The 18,131-nt window shown below is 43.7% G+C and overlaps 1 protein-coding gene across 2 annotated transcripts in view; it reads left to right on the top strand.

Annotated features, from left to right (window-relative positions):
- XPO6 (exportin 6) overlaps window positions 1–18,131 on the top strand; it is a 106,751-nt gene that overhangs the window by 27,415 nt on the left and 61,205 nt on the right. For both annotated transcript variants that reach the window (XM_055562635.1, XM_055562634.1), the window contains exons 2-5: window positions 8,913–9,003; window positions 12,010–12,122; window positions 13,102–13,299; window positions 16,715–16,874. In XM_055562635.1, coding sequence (XP_055418610.1) covers window positions 8,913–9,003; window positions 12,010–12,122; window positions 13,102–13,299; window positions 16,715–16,874 — 562 coding nt within the window. The remainder of the gene's footprint in view (window positions 1–8,912; window positions 9,004–12,009; window positions 12,123–13,101; window positions 13,300–16,714; window positions 16,875–18,131) is intronic.

The raw sequence follows: 18,131 nt of genomic DNA, 5'->3' as shown, positions 1-18,131 counted from the left end.
TAGAATCAGGTATGAGTTACTTGTGATGACTCTGTGGTTTTCTTTAGATTTGCTGGACATTTTTGAAACCAGTGCACCTGTCCATTCGTAGCTAATTGGTGCCTCTTTTTTTTATAGCTTGTCCAGTAGTACAGGGATAAGGTTTTCTGGACATAAAACACACTGTCTTTTGGGTACGAGATGTTTCCTCTAATTGGTCCCCGTGGGGACAGAATACACTGCTTTGACTTCTCGTGACCGCGGTGGGACCAGTTGGGCTTCCTGGCCCAGACGCAGGGCTGTCATACTGCTCCTCACTCCTAGTCCTCAGCTGTCAACAGAGCCCTTTGTTCATGGAAGAAACAGAATCTGACTGGGCACTTTCTGCAGACCCAAGAAATACTGGGACCGGGAGAAGGGGATGTCATGTCGTTGATCAACTTTATGGTAGATTTAGACTAAAGCAGAAAGGTGCCTTTTAATGGTTAGAAATATGTTTAGATGTAGCCACAGTATATGTTTTAATCAAATATTAAGTATCTGCATGATGATCTCATACAAAGTTATGTCTGTAGTTACTCTCAAAGGGCAAGTATCATTCAGATTTAAGCTGTAGGCGAGACAGCCAGGAGCCTTTGTAGGCACATGTATAACTTCAGTAGTTAGTTGCAGACACATGTTGATAGAGTTGTGATAAGTACATCTGCCTGGGCTTTGTTTTCCCAGAACATGGTGTGGTGCTCCCTGTATTTCCATCAGTAGAATACATGTCCCGCTCCCCCCCAAGCCCTGCCCTGCAACTTCTGTATATAAATTACTTCACTATGTATCTGTTGCCTCAGCATTCAACAGCCCAAGTGTTAGACTTTGAAGATTCAACTGGTTTCACCAGTTTGCTTTTAGAGAAATAAAATAGGTTTTCTAGTTCACCGTGGTTTGTTTAGTCTGTGTCTCAATCTGCAGACACTGTCGTGTAAAAAACAAAGAGCAGTGATGGGAAGGGTGAGAAGGCTTGTTCTGCGCACCCTTCTCCTGCCCGGGTCTTCCCTGGTGTGTGTCTTGGTGTTTTGAACTGCCTGCAGGACGGGATGGACGGATGAATGTCACATTGATTTCCATTGTGTGTTATTTTAAGCTTCGCATTTCATCTCATGTTTATATGCAGGCCTAAAGGCCAAGGAGCTTTTCCCTCATCAGTTTTCTTTGCACTGGTGAAGGGTGCAGGGAAGAATGTGAATTTTCTTTTGAGAGTTTAGACATCCGTGGTAATCCTCTTAGCTTCCAGAGTTTACATGAGGTTGAATTTCTTTGCTAATGAAATCTCTTATTAACACACCAGGTGTCTTTTGCATACTTTTTATTTTTAACCTTGGTCAGCAGTTAGTATAGAATCACTTTTTTCCAGAACCTTCTTTAGATAGAAGCAACTGGAGTAGTAAAATGTTCTGGATCTGCTGTATGCTTGCCCTCATATTTAGGTTTACTATCCAGGAAGCATCAGCCTGAGTACAGAAGGCTCATGTGATTCATGTCATTGATGAATAGACAAAATGTAGCTCTTGGCAAAGGTGACGAAAAGCTTGATTAACAACCTTCTTTTAAAGAAAGAGTCATTTTTTTTTTCCAGTACCAATTTTATAAAAAGGTTATGCTTTACAGAGGGGTGTTCTAGAGGCACTTAAGGTAAAACATTGCAGATTAATCAGGATTTGAGAAAACTGTCATCTAGGTGTCTTGTCTTAGGAGACAAAGTATCAGTCTCAGTGTTTTTACGATAAATTGTTAGCAATCTCCTGGTTTTCAGAACCTAATCATTGAGTGCTTGTGAGCAAAAGTCATTATGATCAGAGCTCTTCAAAGGGGGAAATTAAAGCACAGTTACATGTATCTTGAATTTGGAAGAATTACCATTATTCCTGAGAAACAAAAACTGGTATCAACAGTCTACTTGTTCATTTTACTCCCCTGAATTTGGTCTGTAAGGTAGTTGAGTGCCAGTCCATACTGGCTTCCCTGTGGCTTAGATGGTAAAGAATCTGCCTGCAATGCGGGAAACCAGATTCTGTCCCTGGGTTGAGAAGATCCCCTGGAGAAGGGAATGGCAACCCACTCCAGGACTCTTGCCTGGCGAATCCCACGGACAGAGGAGCCTGGTGGGCTACAGTCCACGGGGTCGGAGACGACTCGGCGACTGACGCTACTACTGCCACCGCACGGGCCGTCACAGGAAGTAGGAACGTATTGGGCAGAACCTCTTTCCAGACAGTTTTATGTTCTCATTAGAGGAAGAGGCCTGGCATCTATGAATTATTAACAGGTAGAGATGTGACTTCACCTCCTTCCTTTATTCCTGGCATTATGTTTACTACATGCTTTACACAGATTATTTTCTTTAATCCTCGGAACAACCCCATGAGTTCGGTTTTCTTATTATTCCCAGTTGTGCGTAAGAGGAGAAAGAGTGACAGGTTAAATAACTAGGCCGAGGTTGAGGTGTGTTCTGATTTGAACCCCGAGGAACCCGACACCAGAGCTTGTGCTCTTTAATGGTTCCAATCTGAAGTGAGCAGAGAACATGGCCATGGGCAAAATTCTGTGATAACCGCTTACAAGGAAATACAGAAGATGAAAACAAGCGAGGGATCTGTACTGAAAACTTCATAAGAAATTTCATGAAGGTTGAACTGTGAATTGCTGTGCGTACGTGCTAAGTTGTGCATACGTGCTAAGTTGCTTCAGTTTTCTCTGGCCCTGTGTGACCCTATGGACTGTAGCCTGTCAGGCTCGTCTGTCCATGGGATTCTCCAGGCAAGAGTACTAGAGAGGGTTGCCATGCCCCTCTTCAGGGGATCTTCCTGACCCAGAGATCCTACTCGAGTCTCTGATATCTCCTGCATTGGCAGGCGAGTTCTTCACCACTAGCGCCACCTGACCAAGGAGCAGATGCAGGATGGGAATAGCTATTTGTTCTGGAGACCATGAGTATTCAGACCAGAGTGACGACTTCCTGTGCTGAGTAACAGTGAATCAGGCATAGGCATGCTTTCCTCCTAGTAAACGTCTGCATTCTTCAAATCCCTAAGTATTTTGTCATCTCTGTGAAGCTTTCCTTGTGTCTCTCAGAGTTCTGTTTGGGCTCCTAAAGCTATTTATCCATATGTCACTATTGTAGGATATAAAGCATCATATTCTACATCTCCCCGCCCCCCCCTCCCCCCCACCGGCCCCATAGTCTCTACCCTCGCCCCCTGCCCCGCCTGGGCTCCCCAGGCCATCTCCAGTTCTGGGAAGTCAAGGACAGTCTTTTGTATCTCAAGGACCTAATGCAGTATTCGTAACTTAGTGAATATTGAGATTGTTTCTTGAAGAGTTAACTGAACATCTCAGTTGGTCCAGATATAAAGTCTCTTGAAAGCTAGATTTAGGTTAACTGGGGCAGAAAATGGCTATTTAGAAGCATTTATCTGGTAGTGAAGTACAGATGGAATTGGAATTGGGAAAACTGACATCAGGATGACTAGGTAAAAAGTTCCAGTAATCTAGGCAGGAGGGGGTTAGGGCCTGGTAGAAGTGGAAGTGGGGAAGAGTCAGAAGATTTCTAATTATGTGGACCTTCCCCTTCTCTCAATTTTTTTTTTTATAAGTTTTTAGGTAATTGTGAGTCTTGGTTGACTTAATAAATAAATCAGTCATATAGTCTGTGAATTGCTAGACCATGAGCAGTGCCATAAAAAAGCAGATAAAGTTAAGGCAGGAACAGTTGAAAGCTCCACTTGGCAGATTTTAACTCTTTCTGGGACAGAAAAGATTTTTTTAGATATGTGCATAGGTCTCCACGAGTGTATTATGAGCCACATTTAATTCACCATCCTGTATAAATTTGCTGTTGAGGGAAGTCTAAGGGAAATACAGACTTAATGGGATTGTAACTTTCTGTTGTCATCCTTGCAGCTTTGAGGAGAAATAGGTTGATTCTTAGGAATTTAGGAGTCTCATGCTTAGACTTCATCTCTGGGTCCCCAGACTGCTCTTAATAATTGTGCTATTAGAGGAAAAAACACAGTTTCTAAAATCAGAGTCTGCAGACACCAACCTGAATGTTAAAAATAAGTATTCCTTTTAAGTTTCAAAACTTGTGTGTATGTACTTACAAAGTGCATAAAGCGGTCATCCTTGTGTAACTTTCAGATCGAGAAAATAGAATATTACCAGCATCCCAGAATCCCTCCTCCCCAAAGGCTAATAATCACTCTTCTGATTATAGGGCTTCCCAGGTGGCTCAGTGGTAAAGAACCTGCCTGCTAATGCAGGAGACCCAAGAGACATGGGTTCGATCCCTGGGTTGGGAAGATCCCCTGGAGTAGCAAATGGCAACCCACTCCAGTATTCTTGCCTGGAAAATTCCATGGACAGAGAAGCCTGGCAGGCTATAGTTGATGGGGTCTCAGAGTCGGACGCGACTGAGCACGCATGCATTCTGTAACACCATGGATTTGTTTTGCTCATTTTTAAAAGTTAGCATAAAACAAATAATGAAGGTTGGATGCGTCTTGGCTTCTTTCATTCAGCTTTGTTTGTGAAACTTACCTATGTTGTTGTATGAAGCAATATTCATTCGTTTCTACTGTTATAACATCTTCCTGATGAATAAACCACAACTTATCCATCCCACTAGTGGTGGACATTGGGTTCTTTGGACTCTTTGGATATTATGAATAGTGGTATTGTGAACATTTGTGTACATTTCGTGGGGTACAGATTTCTGTTGGCTATATTGTCAAGGAGTAGAATTACAGGGTCATAAAGTACGCATGTGTTCATTTTCCAAAATGGTTATACCGGTTTATAGTCCCACCAGCAGCATCTTCAGCAATACCTGTTACTGTCTTTTAAACTTTAGCCGTTCTAATAGATTTGTGGCATTATATTGTTTTAAAATTTACATTTCTATGATGACTAATGAGGTTGAGTACTTGTTCTATGTATCAGCTTTTGGAGTATCCTCTTTTATAACTGTTAGCCTGTTGAAAAAAATTGAGTCATTTATCTTTTCCTGATTGATTTGTAGCAGTTATTTTATGCTGTTACCCATATTGATGATACCTTTTTCCATTTTGTGGCTTTCTTTTACACTCTCTTCATGGTGCCATTTGATGACCATTTCCATTTACCAGTCTTTTTCTTTGTGTTTAGTGTTTTCAACAGTTTTTTCCCTACCCCGAGGTCATGAGGATGATCTATATTTTCTAGAAGCTTTATTGTTTTACCTCTTATATTTTATACCTGCATGTAACTGAAATTTTATTGTGTGTGGAATGTGCCTTGCTTGTTTTTTAGCTGACCTCGGTTTTTTGTTCTGTTAAGATCTGGGTCTTAAATTGTGTCCAGGATGGGAAGCAGTCAGGTGTGTCTGAAATCTGAATGTTCTTCGTCAGTTAATCAGTGCAGTGCTTGGATAGCCTTTGGGAATTGAAACCTTTCTTCCTACCACATCAGGGTGCTTGGTTTTGTTTTATTTCTTTGTCCTTTTATTACTTGAAAGTGTAGTCTCATGTGCTTACTTATCACTAATTTCTTAACCCATTGCTGTCTGAATTCTGGCTTCACTACCTGCTTAAAACAACTGGCAAGGGGTCCACTGGCCATCTTGCCAGTTAGGGATAGTTCTCCAATATCCCTTCAACCATTTGCAGGTCTTGAATGTTGTCCTTTATATCTCTGTTCTGACTGTGTGACCCTAGTAAAGTCGCAACCTCCTTTCCTTCCCCTCAAAATAGTTGTGTTTTGAAATCCAGTTAGAAAAGCCCCACTAAACTAAATATGTTTGGGACAAACCCCTTAGGGCATGAATCTCCAGTTTCACAGGAGGCCTAAGTACTTCTGTTGTTTTGCTTTGGTCTGCTTTCATTTGGTATCTGGGACTAAATAAAAACGGGAATTAGATAGCTCCTAGGAGTTTACCCAGCAGCTTAACATGGAGCGTTTCATTTGATCCTCTTAACACCCTGTAGGGTAGGTATCCCTTTTGCAGTTAGAAAAGTGATTGAAAATGCAGACAGCACGTTATTTGTCCTTGTTGAGAAATTCCCGGTGACGGCACTGGGTTACTAGGTTTTGGAGGTTTCCGTTTTCACAGAGCGACCGTCATTGGTTAAGAAGCACATGCTATGGTTTGGTGGGTGCTCATCTTTCCCCTTTCTGTGGGAGTGTTAGCTTCTTTGGTTGGAGCTGTGAGGAGGGTGGGTGTGATGGGACTGGAGTGGAGACAGAGATGGATTTTCTGTGGAGGCAGAAACTTGCTTCAGCAGCCTTTGATATATGGCCAGTGATTGTCAAGTTCATGAACTTCTGCCTCAAGAACCCATCTGAAATAAATCTTGACAGCCTGAATGTGATGAGTTCAAGATTTTTCGAGTCTATGCTGGTGTGGTTCACCGTAAGAAGAAGTTGTGGAGGGACTCCCTGGTGGTCCAGTGGTTAAGACTCCACGCTTCCACTGCAGGGGGCCCAGGTTTTATCCCTGGTAAAGACCCCACAAGCTGCGTGCTTCGGCCAAAAAGTAAAAAATCACTTGTGGAGCAGGTGTGACTTGAAGATGTGTCTTTAGTGTTCAGGAACTTATTTTGGCTCCAGAAAACTATTGATTTATTTTAGCTAAATAGCTGGCTTTTTTTAGTTCAAGAAATATGTCTTGATTTATGGTTATTTTTTTTTTTTGCCAAAAAGTTACTTTAACATAGATTTTCCTTTGGTTCTTTCAAATCTTCTCACAAACTTTTAAAAACGGAAAATCATTTTTTCAGATGAAATGGCACACCAAGTTGATCTATGAAGCAGACCAAGCATTCTTTTTATTTATATAAATTCATTTTGAAATTTGAATTTATAACACTTAGAAAATCTGCCAGTAAGAACAGTGAGGCCGTTTTGATCAGCACACACACACACACACACACACACACACACACATTGCAGTCTTATTTCTGTCCCACATTCTGGTTATTTCTGCATTAAAAAATTGTGTAGTTTAGAATTAAGCAGCTTGCAATCCAGTAATTTTTCTTGGTTGAACTGATGTATTGGTTTGAAAAAGGAATAGAGGGCTAATATTTATCGTGAAATTCAGACAAGAAAGTCCTTCAGATTCACAAGTGCTAGAGCCGTTGAGCAGTAATCCATCACTCCACATGTCAGAGCTCGCTGTCACTGCATGGCTGTCCGCATGACCACAGCACGGGAGGGACAGCTGTGCCTGGCACTGCTTGATCGTGACCCCGTGTGCTGTACGGCGTGTTTACATGTGCTGGTTGCTGTAGATGGGCTGATACAGCCCGATTCAGCCTGTATCATTAGTATCAGTCCTAAGAAGTGCTGGTTCACCCACAGAAATGGCCCAAGTTCTTCAGTCTCCTCAAAAGCCAGTTACCAAGTAGAGGCCCCTGCTAATACTACAGTTTGATACATGACACATTTGAATGTGGACTTATTTTAAATGCAGTTTTTAGACAAATATCTATTTGTTTGGCTGTGATGGGTCTTATTTGCGGCAGGTGGGATCTTCTGTCGTGGCACACAGACTCTCTAGCTGTGATACAAGGGCTCCAGAGCCCACGGGCTCAGTAGTTGGCGACCCAAGGGCCGGCAGCAGAATCTTAGTTCCCTGACTAGGGATCACACCTGTGTTCCCTGCATTGCAAGGTGTATTCTTTACCACTGGACCACCAGGAAAGTTCCCTTAAAATGCAGTTTTAATGGTCAGCTCTCACTCTGGAGGTAGTGGAGAGGATATGGGGAAGGTGGGTGGAAAGGAGGACATTAATAGACGATTAAGAAATCAAAACTGCTGTAGTCTCCTGATCATCTCATGGTAGATTAATGCCAGTGAAGATTCACAAAGGGCCTGCCAGCGCTCACCTTGTCATAGACTGGTTATGTGAGGCGTGTTGACTCAAGTTCATTGCTGTGCTTGATGTTCCTGCCTTCAGTAAGAGAAGAGGAAGTGGGTTTGGGGTTCCGCATGGAAAAGGGAGAGGAGGAGCCCTGGGGGAGCCTTGGGCCCCTCTCTTCTCATTCTCCACTGGAATGGTTCAGCTGAGAGTAGGGCTCTCTGTGGGTCTGTGGTTGGGAGGTGCTCTTATTTTGAGTCCTTGCTCTGCTTGGCTCTTAGCTGCACCTTAATCTCTGTTGGCTGCTCATGTGAGATTGAGAGTTGAGGGATCATGTTTGGCTCCTGAAGTCCCTTTGAAAACCCCCAGAAATCCATGCGGCAGTTTGACTACAGTTGTTCTGAGTCAGAATATGGCCAGTAGTCTCTGGTGGCTCATATTACGGTAAAGAATCCACCTGCAATGAGGGAGACCCAGGTTTGAGTCCTGGGTCAGGAACATCCCCTGGAGAAGGGAATGGCTACCTACTCTAGTATTCTTGCCTGGAGAATGTCATGGACAGAGGAACCTGGCGGGCTGCAGTCCATGGAGTCTCAAAGAGTTGGACACAGCTGAGTGACTATCTCTAACGCACGCTATTCAGACATGGGGCAGATATATTGTTGACGGATGGTCTATAAAGCACCCTAACCTCCCTGAATCTCTTCACTCTACCTGTTCAGTCTAAAATAAATCAGGGACTGTTAATTTGCTTTTAATATGTTTCCAGAATTAAATTTTAAATTATTGTTCCCTTTTTCCTTAGCATAAATAATTGAAAATTAATTGCACAGTAGCATGAATATATACAGTAGTCTAAAGCTTTGGGCACTGAGCCAAGTGGGAAATTCCCTGCAATTTTTCTGGCTTATATCATGCATCTGAAGAATGTTGACAAGATGTTTTGAGGAAGTAAATTACTATGACTGTTGAATGTGACCTGCACGGAACTGAGGAGCATAGAACTGAAAATACAGTGGCTGATTTTTTTTCAAATTCCTTTGTTAGGCATCTGAAGAAGCCTCTCTCAGGGCATTGGAAAGTCTGATGACAGAGTTTTTCCATGACTGTACAACCAATGAAAGGAAACGTGAGATAGGTAAGTGGAGTATTGAATTGTAAAGAGTCATTTATAATGAACAGACCCCAGAGGGCAGGAATGAGTTGGTACTCTCAACTGGTCAAGCCTGAATCTTTCCCCTTGAGTTCTGGCTTGTTTTTGCTCCATTCCTGCTGGTCAGTGACTGGTGGGGTCTATAAACCTAGCTGCAATGGATGTAGTCAGCAGAGCTCACTTTAATCCAGAGTGATGGATTTTCTTTCCTTTGGCCATATGTGGAAACCCTTTCTCCTGCTTTGCTCTTGATTTCAGCAGTGTTGAACTTTTACAAGAAGTCTGTGATTTAATTAAAAAAAAAAAAATCTCATAAAAAGCATTAAAACAATCATACTTTCGATGTGTAGAAGTCTAGCTGAAATCTTACCTAGTGCCCAGAGATCCTTTAACGGGTGTTACCTCCAGTTCTTGCTTTTTCCTTATCGCCACTGTTATTCCTCTCCTTCTGCAACTTTTGTTGAACAGAAGCTTCAAACAACAGAGAGATGTACGTATGATAACTTCAGGTCTTCTGGGAATCTCAGCGCCTTCTAGAACCTCTTTCTGAATTTTATATTCATCTACATGTACGATATTCATTAAAGCATGCTGTACATTAGAAGGGTATTCAAGTGTGAGATCTCTGCTTCAGAGCCATGCTGTACTTTGGTCCTAGAGTAGTTTTCTCTCTGTGTCTCCAAGTCCTGAACTTGAAGATGAAAACTGTTTTTCCTGATCCAAACCGGCAGGCCTGCCCCTGCATGTCTGGCTGCTTTGCACTGACCTTCATTGCTTTCACTTCCTTGGAGGCCTTTTTCTGTGTTTGCAGGTCTCTGTAGAGCCATTTCTCTGGCCCATGTGGCTTCTCTAAGTTATGTTAGCCAGCTAAGTGGTATGGCCGATTTCTGCCTTTGGTCCAAAGCTTGATTAGGGTTAGGATTTTCAGGTGGCCAGTCAGTAAAGCTTTGGCTGCAGCATCCTTTGAGCATCACATCAGCTCCTGGGGGATGCACCTTCTTATCGCTTTTCAATTTAAACGTGGTGGTCTCTTTTGGACCTCCCCTGTATATGCCTTTCTCTTCTAAGGGAGTGTGCTATAGGGAACCAGAGCATTTCTCAGTGGGGGATACTGACAGAAGCTGGGCCCAGTGGATGATCAGGCATCTGGCTCAGAAGACCCTCTTTGCTTGCTCCCCTAGGTTCCCTTATTACTCAGTTGTGTTGATGCAACTCCTGCTCCCAGAGTGAGCCCCTTATTAGTTTTATGCTACCAAAGTACTTATAGTAAAAACATCGTTGGTGATTTTTACCAAAGGAGGTGAAGGATCTTTCCCTTAAATTAATCTGTTATATATTCCAACACAGATTTCTCTGTAGTCCTGTTTTTAGCTTATAATGGACATGCTTTTGTTTTTCTCTTAAATTTCAGTTTGCAGTGCAAATGTTATTCATCTTCAGTGTTCATGCATTAAAAGTGGTATCATTTTAGCATGTTTGTATTCTAATCTGATTTTAAAGTAGTTTTAAATAACCAGATGCTACAAATGTCTAATTTAAATGCTGGCTAAGGGGAATCCGGGGGCTCAGTAACAGGCATGCCTTAGTTCAGTTCTCTTTGTACCTAGTCTGCGTAGCTTTATTTGAGTGTGTGGGCTGGAACCACTTCTTGCTTCTTTTTTGATATGTTAGAATAAATAACAGTCTTTCCATGCTAAGTGGGGAAAAGGAGGGAGACCTTTTATTATAGGGGCCCCACCCATCCTCCACCAGAAATGTGTTATTAGTGCTTTAGAGACAGAGCTGATAGCAGGGAGCCTCTGGAGACAGATTGGTCATTTTTAAAAGTGGAGAAGGCTGAAGCATCAAAGAGGAGCAGGGATTCACTTGGGCTTAGACTCAGCGGGTTAGTGATAGAGTCTAGAACAGAGCCCAGAGCTCCTCATTTCCAGTCAGAGGTTATTGTCTCTGGTTGGACTTCACCTCTGGGGTACATGGAAGGTTTGCCTGATTATTGTAAGAAGGCACCATACGCTTGCTTCTCTGGGATTTGTAATGGGACTACCCTGGTGCATTTAGCCTCAGTGGTGGGGTGCTGGCAGAGCAGTGACTGTAGGATCAGGATGGGCTGCTGTGCTCGCTGCTTTTCCAGGGGATTTTGAGAATCTCTCGGGGTCATTGCCTTTGTATTTGTACCCACTTCGTGTTATATTTTATGACACACGCAGCATAAAATATGACTTCTGGGCAGCATGTCTCGAAGCATGGTGATAGACTCTTAATGGTGCCGTCTGTCCAGCAGCCTCAGGAGGAAGAAAACCATTTCCAAGTGATTTGAGGTAGACAGGGTTCCTGGAAACTCCCATGGTTGCTACTCTTTATTACTGACTTCCAACTCTTTGGGTGGTGTTTTAAAATAAAACCAACTCATATGAAGGGAGTTAGCCGTCTTGAATTGTCTTCCATTTTTTCCAATGCTGTATTTATAACATTAGTCTTAATTTTTCTTTTCTTATTCTAGCTGTCATTGTGTGTGTGTAATTGTATGTAAGAATAGTGTTGAGTGAGTGGCGTGGATATATCTATCTTATCTATCTTTCTATCTGTCTAGATATATGTGTGTATAGCTGTACCCCAGAGGAAGTAAGTTACCAATCAGCCATCATTTATAAGGCAAAAATGATATTCTTACAGTTATCTATCCGCTCATTAGGTTAAGCACTTCAACAGTGAAAGTTTCTCTGCCTAAGAAAGTGTCCATAGCTAGGTTATTTATTGGTATTTTAGACTCAGTGTTCATGGTCACCTCAGGGTCAGAAAAATATTGTACGCTTTGTCCTTTCTATCTTGAAGAGTCAGCTGGATATTGTAGTGTTTTTTTTTTTTTTTTTTTTTTTTTGGTGTCATTGCTTTGTGTGGAGAGAGGCATTTAAAAAAATAATAAGACAACCCAGCCTTGTATTAATTTCATGTATTTTCATAGCTTTTTTTGTTGCTGTTTAACTTTTCCAGAGGAACTTCTTAATAACTTTGCTCAGCAAATAGGAGCCTGGAGATTCTGCCTGTATTTTCTCTCCAGCACTAGGAATGACTATGTAATGATGTACAGTTTAACGGTTTTTGAGGTAAGTTGTCAGATACTTCTACACTATTCTGAAGAGTATTTTGTAGTCACATTGCCTTGTCCTTGGCGCTGGACTTCACCTTTGATGTGTACATGGTTGGGAAGTAAGCGCAGGGACTTCTTCCCACGTGCTGCATTTGTCAGGATTCTCTCTCCTTGACTCCAGAAGGTAAGATGGGGTAAGGCTGGGAGGTCTTCTGTCGTATAGTATAATTTTCTCTTCCTTGTTATTATTTAAAAGAGATAATGAAAGAAAAGCAGTTTGGGAGGAGGGGTGTTACCATTATACCATCCCAACCACAGAAATCTTCATTTATGTCAACTCTCTTCCAATCGTTGTCTTCCAGTGCATACTTTTAAAAAAATGTGATTATGAGATCACATTGCTCATGCCACATGCACTCGGCCCCTCCCTCCCTACACTTGCCTTTATGTGATATTCCTGTAAGTGGTCCTACCTTTAGTCACCAAACTGTTCTCCTGCCCCTACGTTACAGTTGTTTCTGCCATGATTTTTTAACAGAGACAATAGTGTAATCGAAAGTTTTTGTACCTGCCCTTTTTTGTTTCCATTAGATTATGTTGCCAGTTTTCCCAGAAATGAAGTTGTTGTATCATAGAATTTGAATATTTTATTATTGTCATCGCCAGATTGCTCCAAGCCTTTGTTTGAAAGCCGAGTTTCTTGTTTGAGGGAGACAGCTGCTGTGGGATGAAAGTCAGTTTGTTCTGTGTTAGGTGGTGGTGGTTTAGTTGCTAAGTCGTGTCCAACTCTTGCGACCCCATGGAGTGTAGCCTGTCAGGCTCCTCTTTCCGTGGGATTTCCCAGGCAAGAATACTTGAGTAGGTTGCTGTTTCTGTCTCCAGGGGATCTTCCCGACCCAGGGATTGAACTTGGGTCTCCTGCATTGGCAGGTGGATTCTTTACCACTTAGCCACCAGTAGATTGTTAACTTAAAAGACGTGTGCTTGTTTTTCAGAACCTGATCAATAAAATGTGGCTTGGGGTCCCGTCTCAGGATAAGATGGAAATCCGTAGCTGCCTGCCCAAACTCCTCTTGGCTCACCACAAAACCTTACCTTACTTCATCCGGAATAAGCTCTGCAAAGTGATTGTTGACATTGGCCGTCAAGATTGGCCCATGTTCTACCATGACTTTTTTACTAACATTTTACAGGTAAGGAGATACTTAGGGAAACTTGATCTTGCAAATAATTTGTTTGTAGGAGTGATTCTTTTCTGTCTGGAAGAGGCATTTTAAGACTTTTTTTAGACCTGCAGTGGTGAGGGCTCTGTGGGGTTGATTAGCTCATTCCCTTAAGCTTTGTTCTCCAGATGGGTTGTCCATTGGTGCAGTGGAGAAGGTGGGGGATGGGGAACCCCGATTGCTGTGCTAACCTCTCGTGAAATTTTGTCCAGCAAATATTGGAAGCCCTGTTGGGTGCCGCTCTAGGTGTTGGGTGCCGGGATGAAGTTATAGTTTAGTGGGAAGATTGCTGTGCAAGTAATAATTACCCCACAATGTGTAACGACGGCAGTGGAGTATGCAGAGTGTGGTGGTGACACGGCATTAGACTCACGGAGCTGAGTGCTGAGTTTCCAGTGTTGCTGGTGATGCGAGGTGGTGAAGTGGTAGAATGAGAGGCTGGGCTGATGGGCAGAGCCAGGGCAGGAAGGGCCTTGCTCTCGCAGTGGGCATCAGTGTTTGATTCACAGTCCTTTCTTGAGGGCTGGGGAAAAGTTTGGAAAAGGGAGACAGTGTGGTCACAGTTTTATGCTGGAGTGACAGTTCTAGCAACAGTGTGAACTCTGGGTGGCAGAAGGGCGAGGTAGGAATGCAGGCTAGGAAGGCTGCTGCTGGAGACGTCGAGCGAGCTGAGGGGCCTGAGCCGAGCTGGGGCCTGCCTGGTGAACCGTGGTGGGGAGCGGAGGAGGCGGAATCACGAGGCTTTGGGCAGGGACTGGGTTGTGGGGATGGGGGAGGAGGAAGCTAGACTGCCTTCCACGTTTCTGGCTCAGATGGTAGATTTTCCAGGCCAGGGGTGGAGGAGGAGGAAATGGGTTTGGATAGAAGATGGTGTGTTCAGTTTCGCAGAGAATACGTTTAAGATTTGTATGTTGCTTCTGTGTCCATCAAGTGAGACCTTAGGAAATGTGGATCTGGGTTCAGGATTTGGAAATTATCAGGGAATAGGTGGGATCTAAAAGCCAAGGGGGAGATGCTTTCATTCTTTGACTCCTGTGATAAAGTTGGAAGTGTTTTTATATTATTGAGGCAGTCTTGGGTGTGCAGAAAATGGGTATCATGTACAGATTATAGCAATAACAATCTTTGAAAATTGGTTATAGTCTCAGTGACTACAGATTCAGAATTTTCCTGAACAGTACCGTTTTGTAATGTTTGGCTGCTTCTCCCTACAAACCATTTGAATGATACAGCAATTAAAAAAAACAACAGCAGCATCCATCTTGCTTTTCTCAGATTGCCTCTCAAAGTGGCACAGCAGTTCTTCATTCAGTACTATTTCGTTTTGTATGGTGATTCATGTGTCTAGAGATTTATTGCATTGATATTGTAAAGAAAATTCATGTATCTATTAAAATTTTTTTTCTGAGATTAGCATTTGTTTTATTTTTGGTCTTTGTTGCTGCATGTAGGCTTTCTCTGGTTGCAGTGAGTGAGGCCTACTCTGTAGGTGATGATGTGTGGGCTCCTCATTGCCGTGGCTTCTCTTATTACCGAGCACGGGCTCTAGGGTGTTTGGGCTTCAGTAGTTGTGGCACATGGGCTTAGTTGCCCCACAGCATATGGGAATCTTCCCGAAACAGGAATCGAACCTGTGTCCTCTGCGTTGGCAGGCAGATTATTAACCACTGGACCACTAGGAACATCCAGATGCATGCATTTAGTAAACTGTTTTCTGAATACCAGCCACGTATCAATACGAATAACTAAGCATGTCATGGGGGGATGTGCTGCTGCTGCTGCTGCTGCTAAGTCGCTTTAGTCGTGTCCGACTCTGCGACCCCAGAGATGGCAGCCCACCAGGCTCCCCCATCCCTGGGATTCTCCAGGCAACAACACTGGAGTGGGTTGCCATTTCCTTCTCCAATGTATTAAAGTGAAAAGTGAAAGTGAAGTTGCTCAGTCGTGTCTGACTCCTAGTGACCCCATGGACTGCAGCCTACCAGGCTCCTCCATCCATGGGATTTTCCAGGCAAGAGTACTGGAGTGGGGTGCCATTGCCTTCTCCAATGGGGGGATATAGTAGTGAACAAATAGCCACCTTCATGGAGTTTATAATCCCAAGGGGGAGGTGTCAGTAAGCAATAAGCAAATAATAAGCAAATAACTTCTTTCACGTAGTTAATAAAAGTATTGTGCACAAACTGAATATCGGGTGAAGAGGAGGAAATATCAGGGGTATTATTTAGAGGGGATGATCCTGAAAGCCGTTTCTGTGAAGCAGACATCTGAGCAGAAACCTGAGTGGAGGTGATGGAGGGAGTCATGTAGGCATCCAGGGAACAGGAACAGTGTTGTAGGCAGAGGGAATAACTGTGCAAAGGCCCTGAGGAGGGCAGCAGACGGGAGCCTGGAGTTGGGGGTTAAGAGGCGAGAGGCTTGCTGGATCTCTGATACACTTGCCTTCTCTCCAAGTTGGAAAGAACTTGTGGTTACTCTCCATGTTCTCTAAGAGGGAGCCGGGAAGTCCCCGGAGTTAGAAAGGACCCAGAAGGTGGGGGTCTGAGTGGTTCCCTTTGTGGGTTGGTCAGTGGTGTGTCTTGCGTGAAGCAGCAATGGAACGTGAGGCAGACAGAGAGCCGAGTCTTGTCGGCAGCAATGAGGATGGCCCCTGGCGCGAGGCAGTGCCTGCGGGATCATTTCCTTTGATGAAGAACAGACATTACCTGTCTGCCCCTGAGATTTAATTAATGATTGTAAATGAGAATTTGGAAGAGCCCTTTTAGGTCAGGTGCTCATGGAGATTCCAAAAGGGTAGCTGTCTTCCTCTCTTCCCCACTACCTCCCTCTGCCCACCCTTCATAAATGACTCCTTTCACCTCTTGCAGTCCTCATGGCTTCGAAACACCCCTTTGTGGAAGGGACATTGAACCAGGAGGTGGTGCTTTTGTTTCAAATCACCTTGACTTTTAGCAACTCCTGCCACTTCTGTGAGGCTCCATTTCTTTCCTTGTAAGATGTGAGAATTGGACTAAGTGATCTTTAAAATTCTTTCCAGTTGTCTTATTCTCTGCTTATCCTTGCATGACAACCAGTCAGTGGCATGAAAGCCGTGTCAAAAACCATTGGTGCTCCATTGCTGACATTTCTGATAATGATGATAAATTTCTTCAGGTATGAGTAAACAAGATCAAACTGGTTCTGAAATCAACTTCACCATTATACCATCTTATGATTAAACCATCTGAAAGGTTGTTTTTTTTTGCCTTAGTATCCACAGGGGTCCTGAAACCAGCCCCCTGAGGATATCAAGGAACAACTGTACTTAGCTGGTTTACCATTAGTTAGCCTTCTTTGTGCCTTAATTAGCCAGACACTCTGCTCAGAGCTGACTTTTTCCTGGCAGTTGATCCAGTCCCCTGTGACAACTCCCCTTGGGCTGATCATGTTGAAGACAACTTCGGAAGAGTTGGCTTGTCCCCGTGAGGACCTCAGCGTGGCTCGGAAGGAGGAGCTGCGGAAGCTACTGCTGGACCAGGTGCAGACGGTGCTTGGGCTGCTGACAGGTGAGCGGCTGGGTGGCGCCAGGAGGCAGAGTTCTGCCTGCAGACGCCCGAGTGTGGCCCTGGAACTCAGAGTTCTTGAGCTTTAGCTATTACCGAGACAGAGCGTGAAGACAGAAAGAAGGTGATGCCGTAGTCCCAGCACCCAGCCCAGTGTCTGGCACATGGGAGGAACTAAAAAAAAATGTTTGTAATTTATTTTCCTTTTAAAGTCTCCCCTTATTTGAACCTGACGATAGCTGTGATTAATGAGATACAGACCGGGTCACAGGAAAGTGACTGAAATACTGATGACTGCATTAAAAGTAAGGCAGGTGGCAGGCACTGTATTTAAGATGATTTGAATTTAAATCACTAGAAGTTGGAGGAGGAAGATGTGAACGTTTCAAATATGGAGCAGGGAAGTGAGCCCAGGTGTGGAGTTGGAGCTCGGTGCGCCAGGTTGGAGCTGTATATGGCGTTTGTTTTGTCATCTGGTCTGTTGTACTAGAGCCTCGTGATGATGAGTGAAGAGTAACAACAAATAGAAAGCAAACTGCAGAATGAGAGAGGACGGCAAGGAAGAGAGTGGAGCCCCCCTGTGTCTTGAGGGCAGCAGGGCGAAGGCCGTGCCTGCTGACCTACTGGTGGAGCTGCGGGTTCTGAGACACCTGAGGCTCTGGGCTGTGCCAGGCGGTGAGGCCAAGCCACGCTGCTGGAGAAAATAGTGTAGGGAAGGGAAGGGTTTTATTTCTAGCTCTTTGACCCAGGCTGCTTCTTGGATGTCTAGGAACTTTATTTTTTTTGGCATGTGTTAACAGAAGTGGTTAGCATGTGGTGGGCACTTAAAATTGGTTGTCAGAGTGCTTGATTAAAAACTAAACTTGTCATTCCCCCCGCCCCCTGCCCCCTCATCCTTCCCCAAATCTCTAGGAGGAAACCCAGACCTCAGAGCATTTATTCATTCAAAGGATATTTATTGACACCCGCAATTAGATGTTAAATTTCTAAAGTTAGGGACCATGTCTGATAACTGTGTCCTACTTGTGTGGACATTGACGTTTTTGAATCACGATGTCATTCACGTATCATAAAATCGACCATTTTAAAGTGTAACCGACAGCTCAGTGGTCTTTAACGGAGTCACAAGGCTGCAGTACCAGCGCGCTGTGTAGAACGTTTTCGTCACCCCCAACCCTGTTACCTCAGTGGGTTTTCCTGTTTAGACTTTTCACAAAAATGGAATCAGAATACATGATCTTTTGTGTCTGGCTTCTTTGA

Source organism: Bubalus kerabau, chromosome 23 (genome assembly GCF_029407905.1).
Source record: "Bubalus kerabau isolate K-KA32 ecotype Philippines breed swamp buffalo chromosome 23, PCC_UOA_SB_1v2, whole genome shotgun sequence".
NCBI classification, from domain to species: Eukaryota; Metazoa; Chordata; class Mammalia; order Artiodactyla; family Bovidae; genus Bubalus; species Bubalus kerabau.
This window is presented reverse-complemented; position numbering and strand designations above follow the sequence as displayed.